The following is a 26,612-nucleotide window of genomic DNA, read 5'->3' as shown; positions in this document are numbered from 1 at the left end:
GCCCTGTCTGGTGCGCCCAAATGACGCATGCGTCGTACAACGCATACCGGCGCATGTCCATGCGCCCCCCATGTTAAAGATAGGGGCACATGACGCATGCGTCGGTATCCGTCGATGACGCTGCGCCCAAAGACGCAAATGTGAACGTAGCATTACATGTGATGGTTATGCTCTCAGCCCTCCTAGGAGAGTATAATCAGCAATGTACATCTAGTCTAACGAACAAAGCATTAAGAGGACCATGGAAAGAGTGAGGTCCTAACACGCAGACCCTCACAGACAAAACATTTTCATAATGATAGGTAACCTTAAAATGTCACTTTCTTGTAATGCTGATCAAGCAGCAAAAAGATCTGGCGTTCCCCTCACCGGAGTGGAAGGACCTTGGCAAAAACATCCAGCATTTCTGTATGGCAAATGCAGAATATTCTACAAAAACATCCAACACCAACCTGTGCGATTTGAAGCAATGGAGTCTGCCTGGGAAGAGAGGCGTTGGGGCATGGGAGGCTCCAGCCCAGGAATGAGGCTTTCCACCACAGGCTCTGCCTTGCCTTGTGTGGTGAGAGATGGTAGAAATCACCACGTAACACGAAAGAAGGGAGCAGATGACAGCAGCAGAGAAAAGTAGAAATGAGACAGGTAAGAAATCCCAAAAGACCATTTTCATTAGTAAAGATCAGCAGTGATATAGTCAGCCCACGTAAGACTTACATTATCCACCCAATTCATTTAGCTCTATAGTTCCTTAAGGATTGAAAAGCAAGGAGCGAGCACGCTTAGAAAAGCAACATCGCTCAGAAAACAACCCATACATTCTCAGAAATGTCGGGGTGCTCCACTCACATACCCCAACTATGTTCATCTTTACGATAGCTGCATTACGGATCACTAACACAAAAGCAGATAATTCTGCATTGTACTGCTTAAATCCAGAAAAAAAAAAGCATTTCACCCCCCAATTCCAGCATCACAGGGGCTAAAGTTGCACCACTCACACTTCCTACTTTGCATTTGGACCAGAAAGCAAAAATGAGAGAAGAAAGCTCTCAGTAACATGCGCAAAGTGCAACCAAGAGGCGCGAGAAGTAGGAAGTCAGTAATGTATAACTGCAGCCAATAGCAGCAGAGCAGGAAGTGATGTCACACGCGGGAGCATCATTTACACAACCTGCTCTGCGCATCCCAATAACACAGCCATTTTGTAGCTTCCAATAGGACTTTTCATCACTTCCTACATGTTAAACAGCCTACATCATAGAACAGGGGCTGAAAACTGGAATAAAACTACTTGTATTATTATTACTATTTCTCATCTTGCTTGCAGAGATATTAGCTTGTAAAGTTAATACTAATTTCCCCTGTAACCAAGAGGGCATTAGCAGAGTTTCTTCTTTGGGGGCGTTGACTTTATCCCTGGCATTACATTGCCCAGTAACAAGCAGGAGGCAGAATACAGGGGAAGGGAGGAAAAAAAGCAAGTGCTTCCACAACAGGTCAGAACTGGCTTTCTACCTGTGATGTGGTAATACCGACGTGTCCACCCCGGTCACATTATGATCTTACAGACGACACTTACTGACAAGTGGAGGGAGAGGAGGAGAGCGGAATATTGTGTCATTACAAACACTGCACTGGACCTATCGCAGGCATCAGGCAATAACGCCCACACGCTGAAGCTCTTCTCCCGGCACGGTCATTTCATTACATCAAGAGTAGATCTGCAGCATGAAAGAAACCAATCACATGCAACACGCTGGATCTACGCCAGGTATCAGGAAGTTGCCAGGTAATTGCAGGACACGATGTATGGACCCACAGTACAGCTCTCCTCCTCTTGTAGCCCTTGTCATGTCAGTAAGTGCTGGCAGTGAAGTCTCAGTGTGATCAGCTTAGACATATGAATTTTAGACATCACAGTAAGAAAACCTGTTCTAAGCTTTGGGGGCGTGTTCTCTTTTTCCCCTATATGCGGCTACCGACTTAGGAGTAAGCAACGTTATACAGGGGGGAAAAGTAAAGACTCCCAGAGGAGAATCTCTGCCAAAGCCCTTGCTTGAGGGGAAAATTAGCATCTAAACTTTTCAAGCGAATACATTTGCAAAATAGTTGAGAAAAAAAATAAAATAAACAAAACTACTGTATTTTGTTTGTGTTGACATCTTCTGAGATCCAGAACACTGTTATTTTACCACTGATGAACCTATGTGAGAGCTCATTATCTGCGTGGCTAGCTGACATTTTTAGTGATACCATTTTGGGGTGTACAAGACCTATTATGGCCTTAATCATATGGGTTAATTACGTTTACATTTTTATAGACCACCACATTAACAATTATTATTTATGCTTCAACTGAGAAAAGGGGAATGATTACAATTTTTATATATTTTTTTATTTATAAAACGCTTTTTTTCCTTCAGATTTTATTTTTGAGTCCTCTTATTAAACTTAAACCTGCAATCTGTGCTGGTGCCAGTAGTCTGCACCCACCAATATGATATTAATGACCTATCCTAAGCATAGGTAACCAATATTAAAGTCCATGTCATGAGGTGGTCACTATTAGGACTACCTGTCCTCCTCTACATAGAATATAGCCTATATCCTTGTCAATGTTCATTACTTCTTTATCATTATTATTTACTATTCTATTATTATTATTATTATTATTACTTCTTCAATACTCAGATTTAAGATTTCCATTGTTGCCCACCTTTCATGGCCTGAGCTTTGTGTTCACCATCATCTGGGCAGATTCATTATCTACATAACACATCCCGAACCCAAGGTGAATACCACATGTCAGCGGCTTATCTGTGAAGCAGTAAATGTCTGCGGGACATTTAATATTTGGCATTTAGCACAAGTTCACTGCTGACATTCAGCGGAAATGTGCGCTTTCCAGAGATTGCATTGTGAGCATGTGCAGAAAATCCTCAGTGATAATGCAGGCAATGTAAGTCAGCGTTCAAAGCTGACAAGGATGACAATAGAGAATAATCTTACTAGAAAAGGTCATTCCTTTGTAACATCTGAGCTATTCTTCAGGTTCTTCCACAACACAGACAGCTCCTGTCCCTATTTACCATTTATAATTAGATTTTTCATAATTAAGTGGCTCATCATTTGGGTATTCCAATTTCACTAATTGATGGCTAATCACTAGGATGTGCCTTCACTTTAGGATGGGTTGGAGACTGACCTTATGGGTTTCCATGACCCCTTCATTCTCAAAACTGATGGAGAACCCAGAGGTTTGACTCCTCATCTGAATTCTCATCTCATAATTGCTATTATATGGCTACTATGTTCTATCGAGGGGTTTTGAACTCAAAAGTCCACCATCAATCCTGAGACTGAAGAAGCCAAGTGTTGGACCCCCATCAGTCAAGAAGTGATGGCATGTCCTAGAAATTTGGTAAGAAGTTGATAAGAGTCAGGTACATACGGTAAGTAAAATTATTCATAATTTGATTAACTTCACTAAATTGCCTATGGCTGGATGTTGATTTTTTTAATTGAGATATTCAACAACAAATTACTAATGCCCGAGTTGCACTTTTTTTCGAATTCTACCATTTCCTACAAACGAGCATGAAGTCAGAGCCTGTCTGATCATGGAAGGTGGCGACCACATAGCTGTAGTGAACACTTTTACTTATGATAGCCCTTTACTAGGAGGCTTATAGAGGCCACATACACATTAGACAAAAATCATCCAAATCCGTCCAGTCGTCTAATGTGTATGGGGGCTTCCCGAATCTCCACCAACAGTAATGATGTCAGGGAAGAAAAGGATCTGGCCTGCTGATTTTCAAAAGTCATATTATAATAATAATAATAATAATAATAATTTTATTTATATAGCGCCAACATATTCCGCAGCGCTTTACAAATTATAGAGGGGACTTGTACAGACAATAGACATTACAGCATAACAGAAATACAGTTCAAAATAGATACCAGGAGGAGTGAGGGCCCTGCTCGCAAGCTTACAAACTATGGGGAAAAGGGGAGACACGAGAGGTGGATGGTAACAATTGCTTTAGTTATTCGGACCAGCTATAGTGTAAGGCTCAGGTGTTCATGTAAAGCTGCATGAACCAGTTACCTGCCTAAGTATGTAGCAGTACAGACACAGAGGGCTAATACTGCATAAAGTGTATGAGAACATGATGCGAGGAACCTTTTTTTTTTTTTATTATAAATAGGCCACACAGGGATCGTTAGGTTAATGCATTGAGGCGGTAGGCCAGTCTGAACAAATGAGTTTTTAGGGCACGCTTAAAACTGTGGGGATTGGGGATTAATCGTATTAACCTAGGTAGTGCATTCCAAAGAATCGGCGCAGCACGTGTAAAGTCTTGGAGACGGGAGTGGGAGGTTCTGATATTATGACCTCTACTAAAAAAAGAAAAAAAAAGAAAAATCAATAATTTAGCAATTTTCACACAGGTCACTGTGGCTTTTTCAGACTCATACTTCCTATCTTTTCAGGAAGAGTTATCAGCAGGCTCCTTATCATCAGAGGCAGAATTACAATGACAGGTTGCATGGCTGTACACGGCTGATAACACAGGATCCACCAATCACAATAGCCGATGCCACAGCTGACCCTGCTCTCTCTTGCTTCACAAAATGACCCTTGCACAGGCTCATTACATGCTTCAAATCTAAAGACAGAGTCGGACCATTGTGGCTCTATACATGTGTTATTTCCTGAAACAATAAAAAAAAGTCTAAAAAAAAAATCCTAGTGGTCAGTGTGAGAATTGCTGGAGTTCTATATACAGATTGGGACATGTTAAACAAAAAAAATATATTTAACACAAAAAAACAGATTTATACAATAGGTTGTGTTCGGATGATAGCTTCCCTTTGATGCAACTATACCGGAAATGTACATTATACTACTATTAAGATATACGTCTTTTTCTATAGGAGTAAAAAACTAATTTTAATCCAAAGAGGTTATGAGAATTTTTGCTACTTTTTTTTTCTTTTTTTTTTTACATAAATGGGGTGTGAATTTTTGAAAATATTTGATTGCTTTAACCAAGTGTTACACCACTGCCTCCTCTTCTATATGTAACAAAGGGGGAATCGAACAGGATTCCAGAACTAGACAATACACAAGGATGGTTTTGTAGTTTGGAATCATGTAGATGCATAGATGTGTACAGAGCTGTATACACAAAACCGTAGGATATTTTCCATCAAGTCTATTAAGAAAGTTGCTTAGTTTAATATTTATCATGAAGCTTTAGCATAATAGGAAGAACCGCAAAAAAAAGTAAAAAAAATAAATAAATAATATCTACATACAGCCTTAACATTTTCTACTTTGTTTTAAACTAAACTGATCTTCTAAAACGTTTGGCATTGTATTGCCGGCAATGTGTGGTTAGACTGCAACATCAACCAAATACGGTAATCAATAATAACAAAAAAAGGTTATGTGCTGCCCCATCCATCCCACAAGTCTTTACCATTCACAGTCTCAGAGGTGCTCCCGAAAGGATCTGCCAGCTGTACAAGGTGAGGAAGCAGAAGCTGCGGTTCCGGAGATTTCAGGCCCTCAATCAATTTCTCTGGGTCAAGCAAGAAGGAAAAAATAGAAAGAAAAACAGAAAAAAAGGAAGGATAAAAAAAAGAACATTTCATGAGGGACAAGCGAAGCTCAGGGCACAGCATGCTCATGACAGGCAGAAACACTGCGGCGGACGGCAGAGAGGTGGTGCTTGGCACGGCCATCTATAAAGTGTACCTTCACAATTCGCAGAATGTAGCCCCACAGGGAAACTGGCTGCACTCGTCCGCACTTATCCTGATAACGCTTTGTGCAAAACGTCAGCAAATGCGTCAATATTACATTCGTGGGTGACAAGTGTAATGATAGAGTCAGTATCACTGAGCCAGTGTCATTAATCTGAGGGGCACTTACACAGACGTAGAAAATATACTTTACAGTCTGTGGAGACTTCTACATCTATGATATACACATACACAGTACTAATACACACGTCCATACACACATACATATACACCCTCAACAAGCACACCCACATACATACACACACATCCTCAACACACCCTAGACAACGCACAAGCACATATCTATACACAGAGCTGTACACACACTTACCACGCATATACACATATCTATCCACACTTACCAAGCATATATACATATCTATACACATATCTATCCACACACTTACCACACACACCCTCGACAATCACACCCACATACATACATATCCTCTACACACCCTAGACAACGCACATGCATACACATCTATACACAGAGCAATACACACACACCACGCATATACACATCTATCCACACACACTCGACATCCACACACACACACACGACACGAACATACATGGATCCTTGACACCCACAACACAAACTTACACACACAACCTCGACACCCACATACATACACGCACAAAATATATAATACACGCATGTATATATGCGCATATGTACATACAAATACACACACTATGTTAATTAGTTTCTACAATAGACTGTTTAATTGCTAAAATTTGGAGTTCTGCTCATTCAATCACTGGGTGCAAAAGTCGAGGTACAATTTATATAATAAGCACACACTGGAATAAAGCACAATAAAGATTGCATTCACTTTAAGGTATAAATTCTTAAAGGCAGCCTGTCATCTGTTCCATAGCACCAGCAGCATGGACCAGAGCCGCGCTGCATGACTGAAGCCAAATATTTACATCTCTGAACTACTCTGGAGTTTGAGAGAAAATATATCGGGAACCCAGGCTGGGGTGGGCTAGTCTAGTCTCGGACTATGGTTCTTGGCCTGCTTTTCCCAGTGCCTCTTCAGGTGATTGACAGGCGTCTCCCATAGCGAGAGATCAATCAATCATCCAGAGTGGTACTGGGAGAAACAGGCCAGGAGCGGCACCAGATGAGTCCAGTCTGTGGTTAGCTTTCCCAGCTGGATCCTCCATCTTTCAGAGAAATACACACCTGGCTGCAATCGTGTAGCCAGGCTCTTATTGATGCTGACAATGATCTGGGCAGCATATATTAAGGGACAGGTTCCCTTTAAAGAGAACCTGTCAGGACAATTTTACTACTGAAACTACTGTATGCCTGTGAAGCTCCTAGTATAGCACAGAAACAATAAAAAAAACAGTTTTAGAATAATCCAATGTGCCAGCCCTAAAAAAACAAAAAAAAACCAAAAAAAAAAAACACAAGGTTACTAGCCACATGTAAATTACCAGAGAAGTGCATTGGAGAGTGTAGATCTAGTGGGTGGAGACACGCCTCTAATGCACTTTAAGGCAAATTTGCATGTGGCTTCAAAGCTTGATTTCTCAGCACTTTCACATAGGATTACTACACATTACATTTTTTTTTTGTTTCATTAGGACCTATAGTGCTTGGTTTCAATAGTAAAATCCTCCCGACAGGTTCACGACAGATGGAAATCGCACAAAGAACACCCAACGCAAGAAACCATCTAAGGTCTAGCTCAAGGCGTTCATTGCACTGCTCGTAGTCCGGTATGGTGTACTGAAAACACAATCGGAATTGTAGCAGAGCTGGATAGGACAACACTTTCTTTGATAAAAGATTAGGTTTCACCTGTAGCCCTGATATTTCAGCAGCAAAAATGGCCAGAATGATAAACCCAGCTCTGCTACATGTGTATATATGTAAATTATAAGCCAAGATAATCAGACATTGCTTTAAAAGGGGAATTCTTATGCCACTTATATGAAAAGAGGGTCCAAGCATTTATCTCCTGTGCCACACCAATTGTATGGGAATCCCAATCAACTATCTGAGGACAGCAGCTCGAGTTGGGGTCCGGAAAAACGTGCTACATTGCAGAATGATTTAAAGGGTTTATCCACTATTTTTTTTCTACTATGTTCTTGAAAACTAACAGCCAGGTCGTTGCTACCTACCCTCCTATTGTGCTGACAGTGGTAACAGGCCGCTCCTGTCGGCGATTCAGCTTCCGATGACTTCACAGCAACAGAGCAGCGGCTTTTCTTCTGCTCTGCTGATGGGCCGTGACTGCGGATCTCGCGCTGATTGACAGCTGGCTCACCATGAAGTGCCGGTTGTCAATCAGCATGTCGTCAGCAGTCACGCCCCATCGACAGAGAAGCTCGAAAGAAGAAGAGCTGCTCTGTTGAGGTTGAGCAGCTGAATCGCCGGCAGGAGCGGCCAATGATAACTCTGTGACGGATAGAACAGGCAACTACCCAAGTTAGAAAGTATTTGCCTGTTTTTTTTTAATTACTAAAAACGAAGTGCTGGAAAAACCCTTTAAGTGAATGATGGCACTGTGACTGGCAAATTTCACAAGATCAAAATCAATGAGCTAAGTAGTTTCATCCTAAATCAGTCTGTTACTCAGAGAAACACTGACTATATGAGCTGCTAAAAAAATATTACAATTTATAGTGTTAAATGTGGAAATAAAATTTCCAGTAAGCTATCAACATGCAGACTAGCGGCTACTGACAGTTCATATCATTACTTTACTAAGTCACTGCTAGTGGACCTTAAAAGATAAGATTTGTTAAGGCTCATCAATATTCATAATTGTTGATAAGCCTTTGCAAAGTTGTGAATTTTTGTAATATACTTCATGACCCTATTTTGCCCCCTGCTCTCCCAAAACACTACTCTGCAGGGTTGGTTCACATCGCCAATTATGATCCTTTAGAAGTGGCTTCCAGCAGCTCAGAGTTCAGGACATATCCAGTCCGAGCCCCTCTGTGCCCCTCTGCCGTACTGACAGAAGGAAAGTCCTGTACACTTACAGTGGGAATGAAGTATATGATCTTGTTGAGCAGCAGTTGAGAGCAGTTTATAAAAGGAGCATAAACTGGCAAAGGGCAACCGCCCCGCAGCACAGTGTTTAGGAGATGAGGAAGATAAAGATTATCAATAAAAGATGAAAATTAAATTGCAACATTGAAAGGAGGAACAAGAATTTGTCTGCCAGTATAGCTTATGGTAATCAAACATGAAACTTCACCTTCAAAAGTACAGATGAGTGGAGTATGAGGCCAAATATTGGGATGTGGAAGACTTCTATAATGGTCTGAAAAACATACTATTTCGAAGCATTATTTCTGCCAGTGTTACTAGGCCGGGCATTTACTAGGTCCTTGGCTGTCACGGAGCCTTGTGATTGTGTTATGACTCGCTGATGGAGCACGCGGTCATTATAGCATCTAGGGGGTTAAACTCAAGGCTTTGTAGTTATGTCTGTTCCAAGTCAATGTGGCAGAAGCAGGGGACACTGGCAGTCAGGTACGGACTGGGACTGAAATTCAGCCCTGGCATTTGAAATCATACAGGCCCATGCTGTCCCCGTCCCCATGAGCCAGCAAGGATATATTACTAATATTTCCCTGGATGGAGGTAAGTAAGATTTACTACAAGACCAATATACTAATGTTACCCGTGGTCTGCTAGGGTAAGTGATGGAGTCAGCGATTTTGTGCTCCATCAAAATTCTTAACAGTATGGGTGTCTTGAGAACACTGATTCTGTTAACAATGTTGCAGACATGGCAGCCCACAACCAGACAAGCCCTTCTGGCATTTGCCAGAATTGCCAAATGGCCAGTCCGGCCCTGCTGGCAGTACCCATGAGACCCCAGTGATGGGACTACCTGCTGCCCGTCATTAATGTGTCACTGCGCCAGCATCATATCCCTGTGGGTACAAGTACATAGACCAAGGGGTAAAACATGTGGGCAATGGTGTCTTTCCTTTTGACCGTATCATTACCTGGAGTTTCAGAAAGAGGAAGAGGCAAGAAGGGGTCAGGAGTTTTGTGGAGCGGAGGGCTGGGATCCTGACCCTGCACGTCAACAGGTTTATCCACAGCTGAGGCCCAGAAAGAAATGAAAAAAGGGGAGAAAAGGAATGAGAGGAGAGAAAGACAAGTCAGAAGAAAAGCTGAAGATACACACGCACTAACGGTCTCAGGGGCCCTTGGTAGGTTCTCAAGGAGCACAGCCGAGTGGTATCAGGAGTTTGCCTGTATATGTAGCAGTGTCTGTGGTCACAGCTCGAAAGATGGGTTTGTAAGTATTAAACTCCTAGTCCACGGATGAATCATCTACAACGCTCCCAGACTCCTTCACCCATAATTCTGACTGCAAACAATACAAGAGTCTACATTGCTTAAAGGGAATCTGTCACCATATTGTCGCTACCCCAATTGCGAGCAGCATGATGTAAGGGCAGAGACCCCGATTCCAAATGATTTGTCACTTACTGGGCTTCCTGCTGTTACTCTGATAAAATCACAGTTTTCTCTGGTGCAGATCTAGCAGCTCTCTGAATGCTGAGCTCTGTATAACCCCACTCACACCACTGATTGGCAGCTGTGTATACTCTGCATAGGCAGAAGGCTACAATCAGTGGTGGGCACAGGGGTATACAGAGGTCCTGCATATGGGAAACTACATTGCAGCAAGTTTTCTAGTCCTCTGTGGATAAGCTTATGCTGATAAAACAAGCATTTTTATTAAAACTACGGCAAACAGCCCAGTAAGTGACACAGCTTGAACTGGGGTCTTTGTCTCCAAATTATGCTGCTCTTACATTACGTGGCAAAAACTGGTGTTAGATTTCCTTTAACCCCATTTTTTACAGGGATGCGGCCATTCTGCCATTGTTCTGGGCGAGGAGTGGAGCGGCTTATAAAAGCCACTGTGGTGTTGCATGTTGCCTTAAATCTATCCGTTGTGCCCTCCTCGATCGCACACCGATGTCATAGCTGGTCAGTATTCTATCAGTTTATGTTGGGGAAAGATCAAGTAAAATGAAACCCTATGATTTACCAAAACGGCTGGGAGGGTTTGGGTTACTGTTGGTTTACAGAAGAATGAAAATGATCAATCGAGGGCACATTAGGCAAAGTGGTGGGAAATTATCCCTCAATGGTCCAACACGGGGTGATCTCCAGCACCAAAAGGAAAGTGTGTAAGACGTAGCCTTGAATCATATAGAATAAAATATTGGAAGAATGAATGCCTAAGCATTATGGGTTTTCTTTTTTAATGTGTGAACATTCTCCTTTTTAATCCGATATGATTAAAGCCTAAGTTGTAACTACTTTCCTTTGCTGTTGGACAAAACCTTTTTTTTTTTGGACATTTGAGAGCTTTTTGACCTGGAAGCCAGACCAATGCACCACACCCGACCACAGACCATATACCCTGGATCGCCCAGGATACTTCTCTCCAGCACATAAGTGATGCGCTAAATTGACACTTTTACTTATTTGTGGTTAACTATGCCTGAACCAATACCAGTCATTAAGACACAGTTTTCTTCTAGGAAATTGACAAATAAAAAAAATCTCACTACTTTCCTATTTCCAACCATCAATAGGCTAACAGAAGAAATTTGCAATTACCTGTTCCACCAGAAAACAGAGAAGGTCCAAAAGCATCAGCCTGGGAGACAGCGGGGGGCGCGGGGAATCCGGACAGAAGATCCTCTGTGGAGCTGCTCAGTTGCTCTGGAGGTTTACCTAGGAAAACCATGAAAAATAGAAGAGACTGTTGGAGAACAAAAAGGACACAAAGAATCCTTGCGTCCAATATGTCTATATCTGTCAGTCGGGGCTGGTTTTTTGTCATTAGCATCTGTCTGTCTGAAACATTAAGATTCCATCACAAGCACAATCTCTGGCGAGTAGGAGGTCTCCTGAACCAAACCTGCCCCTCTGACAGGTGGAGTAGAGACGCCTCATTCACATCTCAAACAGACAAATATACAAAATTTAGCAAAAGAGAATTTAGTAAATGTAATTCTAGAAAAATCATGGCAAACATTGTATCTTACTTTCTCCCAGCTTAGCAAAATCCTTGTTGAGAAGTTCTTCAGCAGTGAGTTTAGAGAAGTTGTCGTCATCAAATGGGTTCCAGCCAGAAGACTCTGGGGGGTTGTGGACATTCTGCTGTGAGGTCCTTGGAGATCCAGAGGGGGTTGTAGTGGCGGATCTTGGAGATGGAAAGACAAACAAAGGCCTTAAAGGTGTTGTCCATCACTTGGTCAATCCCGTGTAAGTGAAAACGTGCCCTATGTAAAATAATAAGAGCGTTGCAGCAATGTCAGGGTTGCGTCTGCCGATGCTAGCGGGATATTATTGCGTCGTGTTTGCGCTTCGGCCTATCGGCAGCCGCTAATAGGCTGCAGTGCTTACGTGGCATGATGCCAGTTGAGCGCCTGCAGACACTGTGCTGACATCGCCGGAGCGGCACCAATCCGGGAGGAGAGTATATTCTGCTTTTCTTTTACATGGGGCATGCTTTCACTTAAGAAAGGTTTGACCAGGTAGTGGACAACTACTTTAATTGTACACAAGGGTCCTTATAGGAATTAAACAAAATGGACTTCACCGAATCCAATTCTGACAGTGTAGCGAGCACTGTTCTGGTCATTTTCCAAAATCAGATAAAAAGTAAATGCTTGAGAAGCAAAAGCCATAAAGTTGTGTAAAAGGATGTGCAGGACGTGATCCAGTGGCCACTTCAGAAGTCCATGGCCCCCAGAACAGAGCCCTCCAACCTTCCTGTTACTTGCTGGAATCCTCAATGCATCTGCAATAGCAGGTCCCAGACAACATGGAGGCTGAAAGACGAAAGACATGCGGAGGTTCACAGGGCACTGGTCTGGCGGCCATGGACCATCAACATACCTGCTGGACCAGGGTCCTCCAAATCATTTTTCTCATCTCTACCTGTAACCATTACTTACACTGGGCAGTTATGGGTTCATTTATACATACTTCGACTTATTGAGGTTTGCCTCAGCCGCTGCCGCCTGGAGTAGCTGTGTAGATTTACTAGCGGGAACACCAAAGACAGCGCTGTGTGTGACATCGCTCAGAATCCTCCTGTGTCCCCCACGCTGAGTCTTAGGAGAGGATGGTGGGGTGAAGGAGCCCAGCTTAGGTCCTGCAGCAGGCTGTGTTGTTGCTGACTGCGCCTTTTGAGAGGCTCTTGGCGGAGCTTGGATCTATTGTATACAAGAAACCAGTTAAAAATGATATCAGAGGTAAATTACGGTGTTCCTGGAGGACTGTGGACTCATTAAAATCTCATCCAGGAAGGGCCGGTTACAGAATAGTCACTAGAAATAACATGCACAATAACATAGAATATGATTGACTGAAGGAGTCCATCACCACGTACGTGAAGTCTTGTCTGTATGAAATCCACCCCTAGCATAGTAGAAGATATAAACCACCAACACAAATAGCACAAATATACCTGTTCTTGAGCAGCAGGGACTTGAACATTTGTAGGCAAAGGTTGTGGCTGGGTGGGAGCCTGCATTGGGGTCACCACTTTCTGCTGCATTGCAACCTGCTGGGCCAGGATCTGCTGCTGCTGCTGTTGTTGTATGTAATAGGCTTGAAGCATCTGCTGTTGCTGCATGGCCTGCATCTGTGGATCACAAGCAAAATGAGAATAGTTTTGTGATAACTATATCTCAGAAATGCCTTTTACTAGCACGTTGGATAGCTAATTTAAACTTGCAGTGTACAAATGTAAAAAAAAAAAAATGAATAATGTTTTACTACTTCACATCTACAGCTTGCATGAATTACAATGCACTGCAAGCTGCTCAATGTCATTTAGGGACAAATTATGACAGCTCCAACCTTAGTCTTTTCTCCAGACGTTTATCTAAGTTTAAACTTAAAGGGTAATTATCATTTCCAAAAAAATGTTTTATTTAACATGGGGCTTGCTATGTGCTGCTGATCAGTGGGGTTCTGTGGAGTCGGAGTAGGGAGTCCGAGTCGGAGGTTTGGCTTACAGACTCCACTGTCCTGCTGGCTACACTTTTAGTCAAACCAAATGTGTTTACCAGTATGTGAACACCTATTAAGTGACAACTTCAAATTTTGCAGCATTAGCAACCATTACCCAGAACCGAGATTACGATTACACTTTTTATTCAGTCTGACTATATCTGTACAGTTGCCATATAGCCCCCTACCTCTTCTCTTGCATATGCAGTTCAAAATAATTGACTTGAAAAACACCAGTGTGTAGTTACTGCACCAGCAATATGCCAAATCACTCCTACATTACTGCTGTAGGCAAGTTTGCATATGCATATGTATGCAGGACTTTGCCGGGAGAAGGTCTACAGGGCCTAGCGAAAGTATTCGGCCCCCTGGAACTTTTCAACCTTTTCCCACATATCATGCTTCAAACATAAAGATACCAAATGTCAATTTTTGGTGAAGAATCAACAACAAGTGGAACACAATTGTGAAGTTCAACTAAATTTATTGGTTATTTTAAATTTTTGCAAAAAATCAAAAACTGAAAAGTGGGGCGTGCAATATTATTCGGCCCCTTTACTTTCAGTGCAGCAAACTCACTCCAGAAGTTCATTGTGGATCTCCGAATGATCCAATGTTGTCCTAAATGCCTAATGATGATAAATATAATCCACCTGTGTGTAATCAAGTCTCCGTATAAATGCACCTGCTCTGTGATAGTCTCAGGGTTCTGTTTGAAGCACAGAGAGCATCTTGAACACCAAGGAACACAACAGGCAGGTCCGTGATACTGTTGTGGAAAAGTTTAAAGCCGAATTTGGATACAAAATGATTTCCAAAACTTTAAACATCCCAAGGAGCACTGTGCAAACAATCATATTGAAATGTGAGGAGTATCATACCACTGCAAATCTACCAAGACCCGGCCGTCCCTCTAAACTTTCTTCCAAACAAGAATAAGACTGATCAGAGATGCAGCCAAGAGGCCCATGATCACTCTGGATGAACTGCATAGCTGAGGTGGGGCAGTCTGTCCATAGGACAACAATCAGTCGTACACTGCACAAATCTGGCCTTTATGGAAGAGTGGCAAGAAGAAAGCCATTTCTCAAAGATATCCATAAAAAGTGTCATTTAAAGTTTGCAACAAATCACCTGGGAGGCACACCAAACATGTGGAAGAATGTGCTCTGGTCAGATGAAGCTAAAATCAAACTTTTTGGCAATAATGCCAAACGATATGTTTGGTGTAATGGCAACACAGCTCATTACCCTGAACACACCAACCCCACAGTCAAACATGGTGGTGGCAGCATCATGGTTTGGGCCTGCTCTTCTTCAGCAGGGACAGGGAAGATGGTTAAAATTGATGGGAAGATGGATGGAGCCAAATACAGGACAATTCTTGAAGAAAACCTGTTGGATTCAGCAAAAGACCTGAGACTGGGACGGAGATTTGTCTTCCAACGAGACAATGATCCTAAACAAAGCAAAATCTACAATGGAATGGTTCACAAATAAACGTATCCAGGTGTTAGAATGGCCAAGTCAAAGTCCAGACCTCAATCCAATTGAGAATCTCCAGAAAGAGCTGAAAACTGCTGATCACAAATGATCTCCATCAAACCTCACTAAGCTTGAGATGTTTGCCAAGGAAAAATGGGCAAGAATTTCAGTCTCTCGATGTACAAAACGGATAGAGACATACCCCAAGCGACTTGCAGCTGTAATCACAGTAAAAGGTGGAGCAACAAAGTATTAAGTTAAAGGGGCCGAATAATTGCCCGCCCCACTTTTCAGTTTTTGATTTTCCACAAAAATTTTAAATAACCAATAAATTTCGTTCAACTTCACAATTGTGTTCCACTTGTTGTTGATTCTTCACCAAAAATTTACATTTGGTATCTTTATCTTTGAAGCATGATATGTGGGAAAATGTTGAAAAGTACTTTCGCAAGGCACTGTATATTTGCAGGCCACAATGCCCTTGGCATATACTCTGGTACATGACCATAAATACCAGACAGCTGTTCAAGAGCACTTAGTGAGCACACACGGGTCATTTTCTAGGGCATAAACCTCACCTGCTGAGCTTGGAGCGTCTGCTGCTGATACAATGCTGCCGCCTGTTGCTGCTGCAAAAGTTGTTGCTGCAAAAGCTGCTGTTGCTTAAGATAAAGTTGCTGCTGCTGCGGATGAGATGCTGGCTGGGGAGATGGAGTTGCAGATGGCTGCACAGGAGCTGCGGTCTGTGGAGTGGTGGTCACTGGAGTAGCCGGTTGCGGAGAAGGTTGGGCCGGTTTAGAAGTTTGCTGAGGCTGAGTAACTGGTTTTGCAGGAGGCTGTACAGGAGCAGGGGCTGTGGGCTGGATAGGAGCGGCTATAGGAAAACACATGGATGAAACATGGAGAATAGGAGGCTAAAATTAGGAAAACTTGTACCATAAAGCAGTAAGGGTGGTTTCACACTTGCGTTTTTGTCTGCAACGTTTTTTTTCAAAAAACACATGCGTTTTCCCCCCCTATATTTAACATTGAAAACGCATGCGTTTTTGTTTGTACGCGTTTGGTCGCGTTTTGGAACGCATGCTTTTTTTACTGCATGCGTTCATTTTCAGAAATGCAACTTGTAGTATTTTTGAGAGGCGTTTTTTTGACCAAAAAAAAGGCATGCGTTTTCATACGTTTTTTTTTGGTCAAAAAATACATTGGAGTCAATGGGGAAGCATGCGTTTTTTTGCGTTAAAAACACATGCGTATTAAAAAACCAGAAAACACACTGATATGCCACCCCCCAACATAAAGGTGATAAAGGGATCCTAACCCTAACCCTACCCCTAACCCTAAGGGATCCTAACCCTAACCCTAAGGGATCCTAACCATAACCCTAGCCCTAAGGGATCCTAACCCTAACCCTACCCCTAACCCTACCCCTAATCCCTTTAGGGTTAGGATCCCTTAGGGTTAGAGGTAGGGTTAGGGTTAGGATCCCTTAGGGTTAGGGTTAGCGGTAGGGTTAGGGTCCCTTTAGGGTTAGGGTTATGATCCCTACCCCTAACCCTAACTATTTCTGTTTATAGTGGGTTTTTTACTTTATTTTGATGATTGGCAGCTGTCACACATTTCTCAGCATGCGTTTAAAAAACGCAAACGCATGAAAAAACGCATGTAAACGCGTCAAAACGCCGCGTTTTTTCACCACATGCAAAAACGCATGCGTCAAAAAAACGCAGCGTTTGCACGCGTTTACATGCGTTTTTTCACCATGCGTTTTTTACCGCAAAAACGCACCCAAAAAAACACAAATGTGAAACCAGCCTAAGAGTATGAAAGAGTAAAGGACGCTGGTGGTAATCTAGTTGGAAATAAAGGAGATATAGATATATATTAGATTGTGGCCCGATTCTAACGCATCGGGTATTCTAGAATATGCATGTCCCCGTAGTATATGGACAATGATGATTCCAGAATTCGCGGCAGACTGTGCCCGTCGCTGATTGGTCGAGGCAAACTTTGACATCATCGTCGCCATGGCAACCATTATGACATCTACGTCGATACTGTGCCCGTCGCTGAATCAGAAACGTGGGATGTCTACGTCCTTTATGACATCATCGTCGCTGTGCCCGTTGCTGATTGGTCGAGACCGCCAGGCCTCGACCAATCAGAGACGCGGGGTTTCCAGGACAGACAGACAGACAGAAAGACAGACAGACCCTTAGACAATTATATATATATATATATATATATATATACACACACACACACCGTATATATATATATATATATATATATATATATATATATATATATATACACACACACACACCGTATATATAATAATCTGTAGATTAATGGACGTACTCTACATAATTTAGCTTGGGTTTCTCAGGTGTTTGGGAGAGTCCGACGGTCACCCATAAGCAGATGTTGATGAATATATGGTCAGGTATGAAGGATTTTAACATGCCCAATCTTTTTGTTTTCAGAAACCTGTGGCAGTGAGATTGCCAGGGTCAACAAGAGCCAAACATACCTGATGGGGCAGCAGCTGGCTGCACTGTAGCCCTTTTTCGTGGAGTTAGGGCCGGCTGAATCGGAAGCATTCCTGGGTTTGGTTGGGTCTGACCCGCTTTTGGTCTTTGACGAGGTGCAATGGAAGTTTCAGTAGTTGGAACAGGGTCCGTCAGCCTGCAAAACAGGGCCAGGGATAATTCACTATACATCTAGGCCAAACCTAAAAAAGAGGTTGTCTCATGCGGTTACATGAGTGTATGGTGGTCTGCTTAAGAGTAGCTCCCACTCTAGAGGACTGTGTGCTCCCTACAAGGACCCCCTGACATCTAAAAAAAATAATTATGCATTCTCTACTACTTTTGACAAAAGTCTTTATCTAGGAAATCAGACCATGCTTGGCCTCCAACAGTACAAATGCTCTCATAAATCAAACCTCATGGAGCTTACCTGGCCTTTGGTTGGGATTTCTTAGCTGCGGCTTCTGCCGCTTTCACTGGTTCAGGCAACTTTGCAGGGATGATGGAGTCCTAAATAAGACAACAGTGCAAATCCTCAATTTAACCCATCCTTCCTTCAAAAAGATAAAAATCTAAAAAGAAAACCTAAGGTAGAAATGGGGCTGAGGCACCCCTGCGTCCACCTCCTACTAACACTAAACTAAAACGGATTAGCTTTCTGCCAGTTATTGGGTATATACTGCTGGGGAGGAGCCAACCCTTTTTTTTTTGCATAGTGTCAACCTCCTAGTGGCAGCAGCATACACCCATGGTTTCCTGTGTCCCCCCACGAAGCGAGAGAGAAATAAAAATATAAAAAGTGTAGTATCATGGGGTATGTGAAGAAAATCCCCAATACAACACACAGCAAATGCCCAAAGCCAACTGGCCAAGTAAAATCCCCAGGCTCGCTCCCCAACTACTCGGTATGAAGAAAGACAACCAAGGGCAGGGATAGCGAGAAGGCTCTGAGCCCCAGTGCAATCTGTGTAGTAGGGCCCAGGTGTGACGGCTACTCCTGCACCCCCATAGCATCGGTATCGGCACTTACATGTACATTAGGTACAGGACATTCTCTCTTCACTAGCTTATAGGCAAAATAGGATACTTGATAGATGTCAGGCCTCTTGTCCGGATCTGGCTCGAGCATGTACCCTGAGATACAAATATATGTGTTATGAAAGGTATCATTAATGGGTTACCATCTACAACTAGAGCTAGCGAGATTTCCTTCATGTCATACAATACGGTTCCCTCCAGCAATAAATTTACTGTATTTTTGCTTCGCTTCCATATATCAGAGATGCACTGGTGAAGATAAAACCCTGTTTTAGGTTTCTTTATAGGGAACCAGGTTATTCCATGTAAAGTAGGGCCAGCACCTGCACGCCCTCATACACAGCATTCTAGGATGCAGTATGTAGGTCTCCAATGCGCTCAGCATATAACAATAGTTGTTGGTATACTTCCCTACGGCGGGGTCTGGTCCGTTGGGCATCACTGGTCTTGACCCGGCGCCTCTTCTCGTCTTGCTTCACGTGGATGAGGCATCCTACACCATCCACAGTGTTCCCCATCGCGCTCCCGCACAGGCGCTCTCCTCCGAGTACCGTAGCGTGCATGTGCCAGCGCTCTGTGGCCTTTCCCCGTACATGCGAGTTACAATACTTTGCTCTGTCCTCGGCAGGGAAGAGAGCAGCACACCTGCGCAGGAGCGCCATTGGGGGACACTGTGTGAATGACGGAGGCCGCAGACAAGTGACAGAACGGCTCATTGTAAGGAGCTCACTGATACCAGCGTGGTCCTGTAGTAGGACACCACCAATGTAAGAAGTCATTTCATGACATTTTTTTCCTCATAACATAGTAACATAGTTAGTAAGGCCGAAAAAAGACATTTGTCCATCCAGTTCAGCCTATATTCCATCATAATAAATACCCAGATCTTCGTCCTTCTACAGAACCTAATAATTGTATGATACAATATTGTTCTGCTCCAGGAAGACATCCAGGCCTCTCTTGAACCCCTCGACTGAGTTCGCCATCACCACCTCCTCAGGCAAGCAATTCCAGATTCTCACTGCCCTAACAGTAAAGAATCCTCTTCTATGTTGGTGGAAAAACCTTCTCTCCTCCAGACGCAAAGAATGCCCCCTTGTGCCCGTCACCTTCCTTGGTATAAACAGATCCTCAGCGAGATATTTGTATTGTCCCCTTAAAAATACTCCACTATCTCCTGTGAGTGATATTATACAAAAAGTGACAGCATGTAGTAATCTCAACAACTCCGCTACAAAGTGGAGACCACATAATGTTACAAAGCCAGGCCACCAAGTGCTGAGGGGAATAATGCATAAACGTCGCCAAAGCTTTATGGGTTTACATGGCCGACCAGCTGCAAGCAAATCTTATATCACCAAGCACAATGCCATGCGTCAGATGTAGTGGTGTAAAGCCTCCGCCACTGGACTGTGGCAGTGGAATTGTATTCTGTGACGTGGCGAATCACTCCTTTCTATCGTGCCATCTGATGGAGGCGTTTGAGTTAGGCACATGCCAGGAAATCGTTCCCTGCTGGTCTGCATTGTGACTTCTCTAAAGTTTGGTGGAGCAGCGACAATGATATGGGGGGTTGTTTTTCAGGGGTCGGCATAGGCCGCTTAGAAGGTATGCTTGAACTTGTCTTTTATTATTATTAGCTCCTAATATGCTTCCCTTTAAAAGAGTTGTCCTTCAAAACATGTTGTTATGATATGCCACTAGGATAGGCTATCATTTCTTTTTCTTAAGGGTCCACAAATAGGTGGCTCCTTTATAATTTTACTGCACTGCTGAAGTCCCAGACATCCACTAGCGAGTCGTGTCATGCCTTTGTGATACACTACGCTATAAAGTCCCTTTAAATGCTGATCAATCTCCAATACAGCTAATCTTTTATATATTGAATACTAAAATGACAAGTTATATAGGTCCCTCCAAGTCCTATACTCATGAAGATTTGCTTTTCTAGAGATAGACAAGCTATGGCACAAATGCCGGCTCTGCGCAAGATTCAGTTGACTCCTATCCATTTTTTGTACAGGCTTACAACAAACATGGCCACTGTTACCTGTCTAAAGAGGCCATTTCACAGGCTTGCTCATCACAAAAGAGCAGCAAAGGCTATTAAGAAGGTATTCCATATTATTGTGGCCGCTTCAGTTCTGCAATTTATCTCCGATCAAAAACCCCTCTATTCTCAAGAACGGAATTGTTTTTAATTCTACAGAGTACTGCTTGTAAGCCTATATGTACAGATTCCTATGCAAAAAGTGCTTGTAAGCGCCACTCCGAGGCTGGCCGGATCGCTGGATCCACCCAGCGTCAGTCTGCTGCACCCCACCAATGCTACAGAGGCAAAGCAGCATCAGAGAGCAGGCAGTTCGGGCCGACGGCTCAGCCATGCCAACCAGCCCGAATGGTCCACCTTCAGAAGCGTCTCCAACAAGCAGGAAGCGAGGAGGCAGTGGAGCAGCGCACTCCTGAGGACAGGAACTTGAGACAACCCCTTCAAAATCAGTGCAAGTTCCAACAAACTAACTTCTTCCCCTGAAAAGGTAACGACAATACTCTTTCAAGAAAGCACTTGTGTCCTTTTAATGCTGAAAAATGTAGATAATTAGAATAATCTTCCATAAAAACACAGTGAGGTGTGTCAGGAGCCCGTGGATAACCAGGTGGAAATGTAACGTCACTGGACAATGGATTCTCGTTTTCACAATTAGATGAATAAAATAGTTGCTTTCTCCTCAGCTTGAGGCGAGATTATCAGACCGCTCCCTTCCTTGTAGGGTCCAATAATAATAATAATAACACACTGAATACCATGTTTGTGTGCTGTTCGTAATCCACCACACACTTACTGATGAGGCAGTGCATGTCATGGGAGTATCGGGAGTTGTCAGGAATGGTAAAATTCCCATCACAGATGGAGACCTGACTCTCCCCGAAGGGCAGCGTGAAGAAGCAGAGCTTGTAGAGCAGACATCCCAGGGCCTGTCAGACAAGAGGAGAAGCATTAGTTTTCATAGGACATGACATAATCAAAGGCTCTGAACACAGATCATCACTTACATGGGTCCATGTGCTCAGAGGAGCTCACATCCTAAAGCCGCCATATATACGCTTGAGACGGATGTCAGACGGGCGCTTATCTCCGGGAGAAGGCGGCAATCGGCATCTCCTGCCTGATCAACATCTCTCCCGAAGATCACATGTTCGGGGATTGCATACACATTACATTATCGGTCAAATCAGTCAATATCAGTGGGTTCAGCCGACATTAGTCTATTGTTTACAGGGGCCTTAATGGGCCTATTCAGATTTGGACTGAAAAAAAGAAGTATCGGCTAGAAAAGTCTAAGGATTTGCCAGGTCATGACAAGGAATATCACCTCAAGAGTGATTTCTCATAACACTACTATATAAGCAAGTACCTGATATATCCCAACTTTACACTACTTTTGTTAGCACAAATCAATGCGTAAGGTCATTATAAAGTCAATAGATGCTGTAGCGGTATGAATCATAAGACCATTTTCGGTGTATTGAATGGCAATTTAAGTCCGGAAAACAGATCTGCTCTACAGTCTCAAAATAAATTGCAAAAAAAAAAAAATCAATGGCAATAACATGGTGACATTAAAATAACACAAGGTAAACCACAAGAAAAGCTCAAACAATTAATAGTGTGGTCCGAAGCACCAAAGGCAATCTCATGCTAGCGACTGATTGTGGACTGAAGGCAATAAACCCCCTGGTCGGCTGCGAGAGACAATTCCCTTAGGGTAAACTCAGATCTTGTGGATCAGATCTTCCACAAAGCATGTAGCAAAACGAGTCTAAAGGCCCCTTCACATTTAGCGACGCTGCAGCGATACACATGATTCTGCTGCAGAAAAACTCCACACCAAACACAATGTGTGAACCTACTCACCAGGTAGATAAATAAATGGAATAAGGCCATGTTCAAATATTGCTGAAAATTTGTGCCACTTGTTTGGCCACAACTAAACGTGCGTGTGTTATGTGCACATTTCATCACTGATCTGGTAACAGATTTCTCCCTACTCCACAACAAAGCAATGAGTATGGTCGAATTTGCAGTGAAAGTCACGAAAAGAATGGGCACGGCCGGATATTTGCACACATTCTTTCCACAGTGCGGAATTCGCAACACACATGAATGGCATTGTTTCGGCAATATGTGCATGGCTTTTGGCAAGTCCCATTTAGATACATACATGGAACTAGTTCTCAGTGGCAAAAATACTGCCAAGTGTGATCCCCCCCCATTGTGAATACCTATAATCATCAAGACCCGTGGAAGCGCGGCAGCGCGAAACGGCCGTCGTCTTTTTATATCACGTTTCTCCCTGCTATTCCTGCAACTGACATGTGGTCACAATAAAGACTGAATATTAGCGGATGGTGAGTGCCCACTCTCTTCTATGGTTTTACCTAGAACCATATAACTTGCAGAAGTGAGTGGCTGAAGAGACGTACCCATATGTCAGCCTTGGCAGAGATGACTTTCCCACTGTAGAGGTTTACCATCTCCGGTGCCCGATAAGAAAGTGTGGTATACCTGGAATAAAAAAATACCTGTTAAAACACACCTGTTACCGGATCAACAGTGACCACTTCTCGCTTGCACTTTATTGCCCCTGCTCCCATCAGTATACAAGGGTTTTGTTTGTTTTTTTCAATCTGCCGTACAGTTGTAGAGATATGGACCTTTTTATATCTTTTTCATCTTTGGAAAAGGGGCGTATGCAGTGCAGTCTAAAGATATGCTCACGAGAGAATACTTGCCTGTTTTATTACAGCAATTCTGCCATGAGTTCACCACTGAGTTCAAAATAAATAAATCAATACAGTGACATGAACTCGTGAGGTATGAGCACTGGCTACCACTACCTCACTGACTTGATTTATGATGAGCTCAGAAAAAACACTCGCTCCTGTGATAAAACAGGCAGGAAAATGTTTTACCTCACAGAAAGCAGCAGCTATGTTGTATGTATGATCACTTATTCTTCTAACCCTTGGTCAGGAGCTGATGTACAATCAGACCATGTGCCTGCACAGCCATTACACAGTACACAGCAGGGGCACACTTACATGATTATCTCAGCACAGGAACATTTTCTTTAATGCATCTCATTGTGGAACTTATTATTCCAAGATCTATTAATAAAAATGGACTTTGTTGGAGGGACAAACCTTTTAATTACTAAGGCTCCAATGTAATGTTTATTTATTGCAGAAATTTCTACAACTAAGAATCCACTCTATAGTTCTGCAAGTACATGCAAGGTTTTCTGCAAGCTCCTATCAGATTAATGGAACAGTAGTAGAATTTTGTGCAGTCTGCTGGGTGTGAACATACTTTGTCAGTATTGCTGCATGCTAAATGGAAAAAATCATTGGTTTGGAGATGGGTAAAAAGAACTGCTAAAAAGAACATGACTGAGTTGACTTTTGATGATGGCTCTGGCCTGCCAACGAATGTCCAATAGTATGAATTGCTATGCACAATAATATAGTGATCACATTCATCCACTATTAAAGGAGCTTGGCTGGGAACTTTCCCCATACACATGTCAAGCATACAGTGCAAACACATCATAAAACTAATCGCAAGGCCGGTTCCACACGTCTATGAAACGCAGACCGTTCTCACATGTCCTGGTCTCCTTAGCATAGCCATCTGCCTCCTATATACTGGTGAGGGAGATAGCGCAGGTCGTGGACGTGTCAAACTAGCGTATGTGCGATTGCTTCCCATACACTACTTAGATTGCAGCACTCACTATCCCAGTACAATTCCTGTAAGGTGAGCCCTCCATGTCCCGAGGCCGCATTCAGCCTCCTCTTTGTGTCTCATCGATACTTACTTTTTAATTTCGTCCTCCACCACAGCAACACCTTCAGTCTGTGGATTCTGACATTTATTTATTGCACTCCCAAAGTCACATAGAACGTAGTGACCACGATCATGTAGTAGGATATTCTCCACCTGCAAACATAGAAAAAAAAGACCCCATCGCCATCAATTATACAGAAATCGAGAGGATATATTGTTCATGATTCCATTTATACACTGCAGTACAGAGCTGTGCATGCTTAGCTCTAATGCCTGCCACATCATTCACAGCATTGCTTCCTAAAGTTACAACCCGGACCCGAAACCAATAGAAGTCAATAGGAACCCGAACTTCAGTGCTTTAAAATGGGTGTAAAATGGTCATAGTCCGAGGTACGGGGCTGAAAAAGGAAGAACAATGGGGGTAAGAGCAGCACAATTGCCCTGCAAACAAATGTGGATCGAGAAATGACTTAAAGGGGTTCTTTCACCATAGCAATCATGGAAAAATAGGAACTAAATAGCATAAAAATTGTAACAGTGCCCTCACAGAAACGGAGGCTAGCTACTTTCAGTCCAGTTAATTTCACCCACAGAGCATTGGGCGGAGTACCCCCTCAGAAGCAGCTAACAAATTTAACCCACAGAGCCAAACTTTTATCTTCAATAGTGTACAGTAGAGCAGCCACATAAAAAAAACAACTTATGGTTTGATTCTGGATACAGAAAGCTGTCCACCGCGAGGCTTGCCAACGCCGGTCTCAGCCACTTTGCCTTGAGACACCTCTCCAATGCTGTTGCCTTAGGGTCCCGGGGGCCCAAAGAGTTTCCCATGAAAAATTATTGTTCAAAGCAGGCAACCACACATGAATACTTCAGCTCGGGATAATGGAATTTCACTCCGTTTCTAGCTTTTTGTTTGTTCAAACTGGGACCATGATTAAGAGAGGACCCGGTGGAACACAAAGTGAGGGAACTTGAGGCACACTCAGCCATCCAATCTCAAATCACCCACAGGTGGGATTGCGGAAAACACACGTGTAACAGAGAATCAGGTTTCTATTCCGGAGAGACAACCTGATAAATGTGTATCACATCCAAGGAAGGCAGCAGTCAAGGAAATTATCCACTTCTCAACTGAGTCAGCAGCTGATATTGCCAGACAGAATAGCCATCCAGTACAATTTAGATGCTTTGTGCTTGGAATGAGTAGTTACCGTATTTTTCGGATTATAAGACGTACTTTTTTGCCCCCAAATTTGGGGGAAAACGGGGGTGCGTCTTTTAATGCGGAAATACCCTACCGTTACCGTTGCTGCAGGCTGGATGAGGGGGGGTGTCCGTTCCTGCTGCTTGTGTCCGGTGCTGTGGGGTGCCCGGCAGTGCTAAAGGGGGTGTCAGGCGCTGCTGCCGGTGGCTCCGGTGCTGCGGGGGGCTCTGGCAACATTTTGTGAAAAGCCAGAGCCCCCCACAGTTCCATTGTTTCCTGTGCGGTGGACTCCGGAAAAATGGCTGCTGGGGGGCGGAGCATGCGCAGGTGGAGATCTTGGCACCAAGATCTTGGGAGATGAGATCTCAGCACCTCCAAGGCATAAAGGGCAAGCTCAGACCATGTGTCCAATTTGGAGACCAAAAAGTTAAATGGGGCAGACCCATCTGTTAGTTCACGGAGAAGTGTGGACAAGTACTCTTCCACCAGGTTGTAACACTGCCTTCTGTTAATACAGACCGCATCAAATGGTGGTGCCGGATGTTGCGGCATGCTCAAAGCTTTGCCACATTTCAGCTGTGTTAACCCTGCCTTCAAGGTGCTGGCGGTTCTCCAGCTGTGTTGGTGACTTCTTCCTCCCGTCTGCCT

The 26,612-nt window shown here is 43.3% G+C and overlaps 1 protein-coding gene across 11 annotated transcripts in view; it reads right to left on the bottom strand.

The window, feature by feature from the left end:
• The window catches only part of AAK1 (AP2 associated kinase 1), a 153,088-nt gene that overhangs the window by 36,333 nt on the left and 90,143 nt on the right, over positions 1–26,612 (bottom strand). For 3 of the 11 annotated variants that reach the window (XM_069766557.1, XM_069766563.1, XM_069766564.1), the window contains exons 5-18: positions 24,786–24,907; positions 23,392–23,473; positions 21,750–21,882; positions 18,899–19,002; positions 18,299–18,378; positions 17,871–18,025; positions 15,919–16,214; positions 13,308–13,484; positions 12,824–13,053; positions 11,878–12,035; positions 11,447–11,563; positions 9,808–9,906; positions 5,493–5,594; positions 453–554 (exon numbers count right to left, since the gene is read on the bottom strand). In XM_069766557.1, coding sequence (XP_069622658.1) covers positions 453–554; positions 5,493–5,594; positions 9,808–9,906; positions 11,447–11,563; positions 11,878–12,035; positions 12,824–13,053; positions 13,308–13,484; positions 15,919–16,214; positions 17,871–18,025; positions 18,299–18,378; positions 18,899–19,002; positions 21,750–21,882; positions 23,392–23,473; positions 24,786–24,907 — 1,957 coding nt within the window. The remainder of the gene's footprint in view (positions 1–452; positions 555–5,492; positions 5,595–9,807; positions 9,907–11,446; positions 11,564–11,877; positions 12,036–12,823; positions 13,054–13,307; positions 13,485–15,918; positions 16,215–17,870; positions 18,026–18,298; positions 18,379–18,898; positions 19,003–21,749; positions 21,883–23,391; positions 23,474–24,785; positions 24,908–26,612) is intronic. The other 8 variants (XM_069766559.1, XM_069766565.1, XM_069766560.1 and 5 more) reach the window with 5 other exon arrangements.

This window comes from Ranitomeya imitator, chromosome 4 (genome assembly GCF_032444005.1).
Source record: "Ranitomeya imitator isolate aRanImi1 chromosome 4, aRanImi1.pri, whole genome shotgun sequence".
NCBI lineage: Eukaryota > Metazoa > Chordata > Amphibia > Anura > Dendrobatidae > Ranitomeya > Ranitomeya imitator.
The sequence above is the reverse complement of the archived record's forward strand: the minus strand, read 5'-3'. Positions and strand labels throughout refer to the sequence as shown.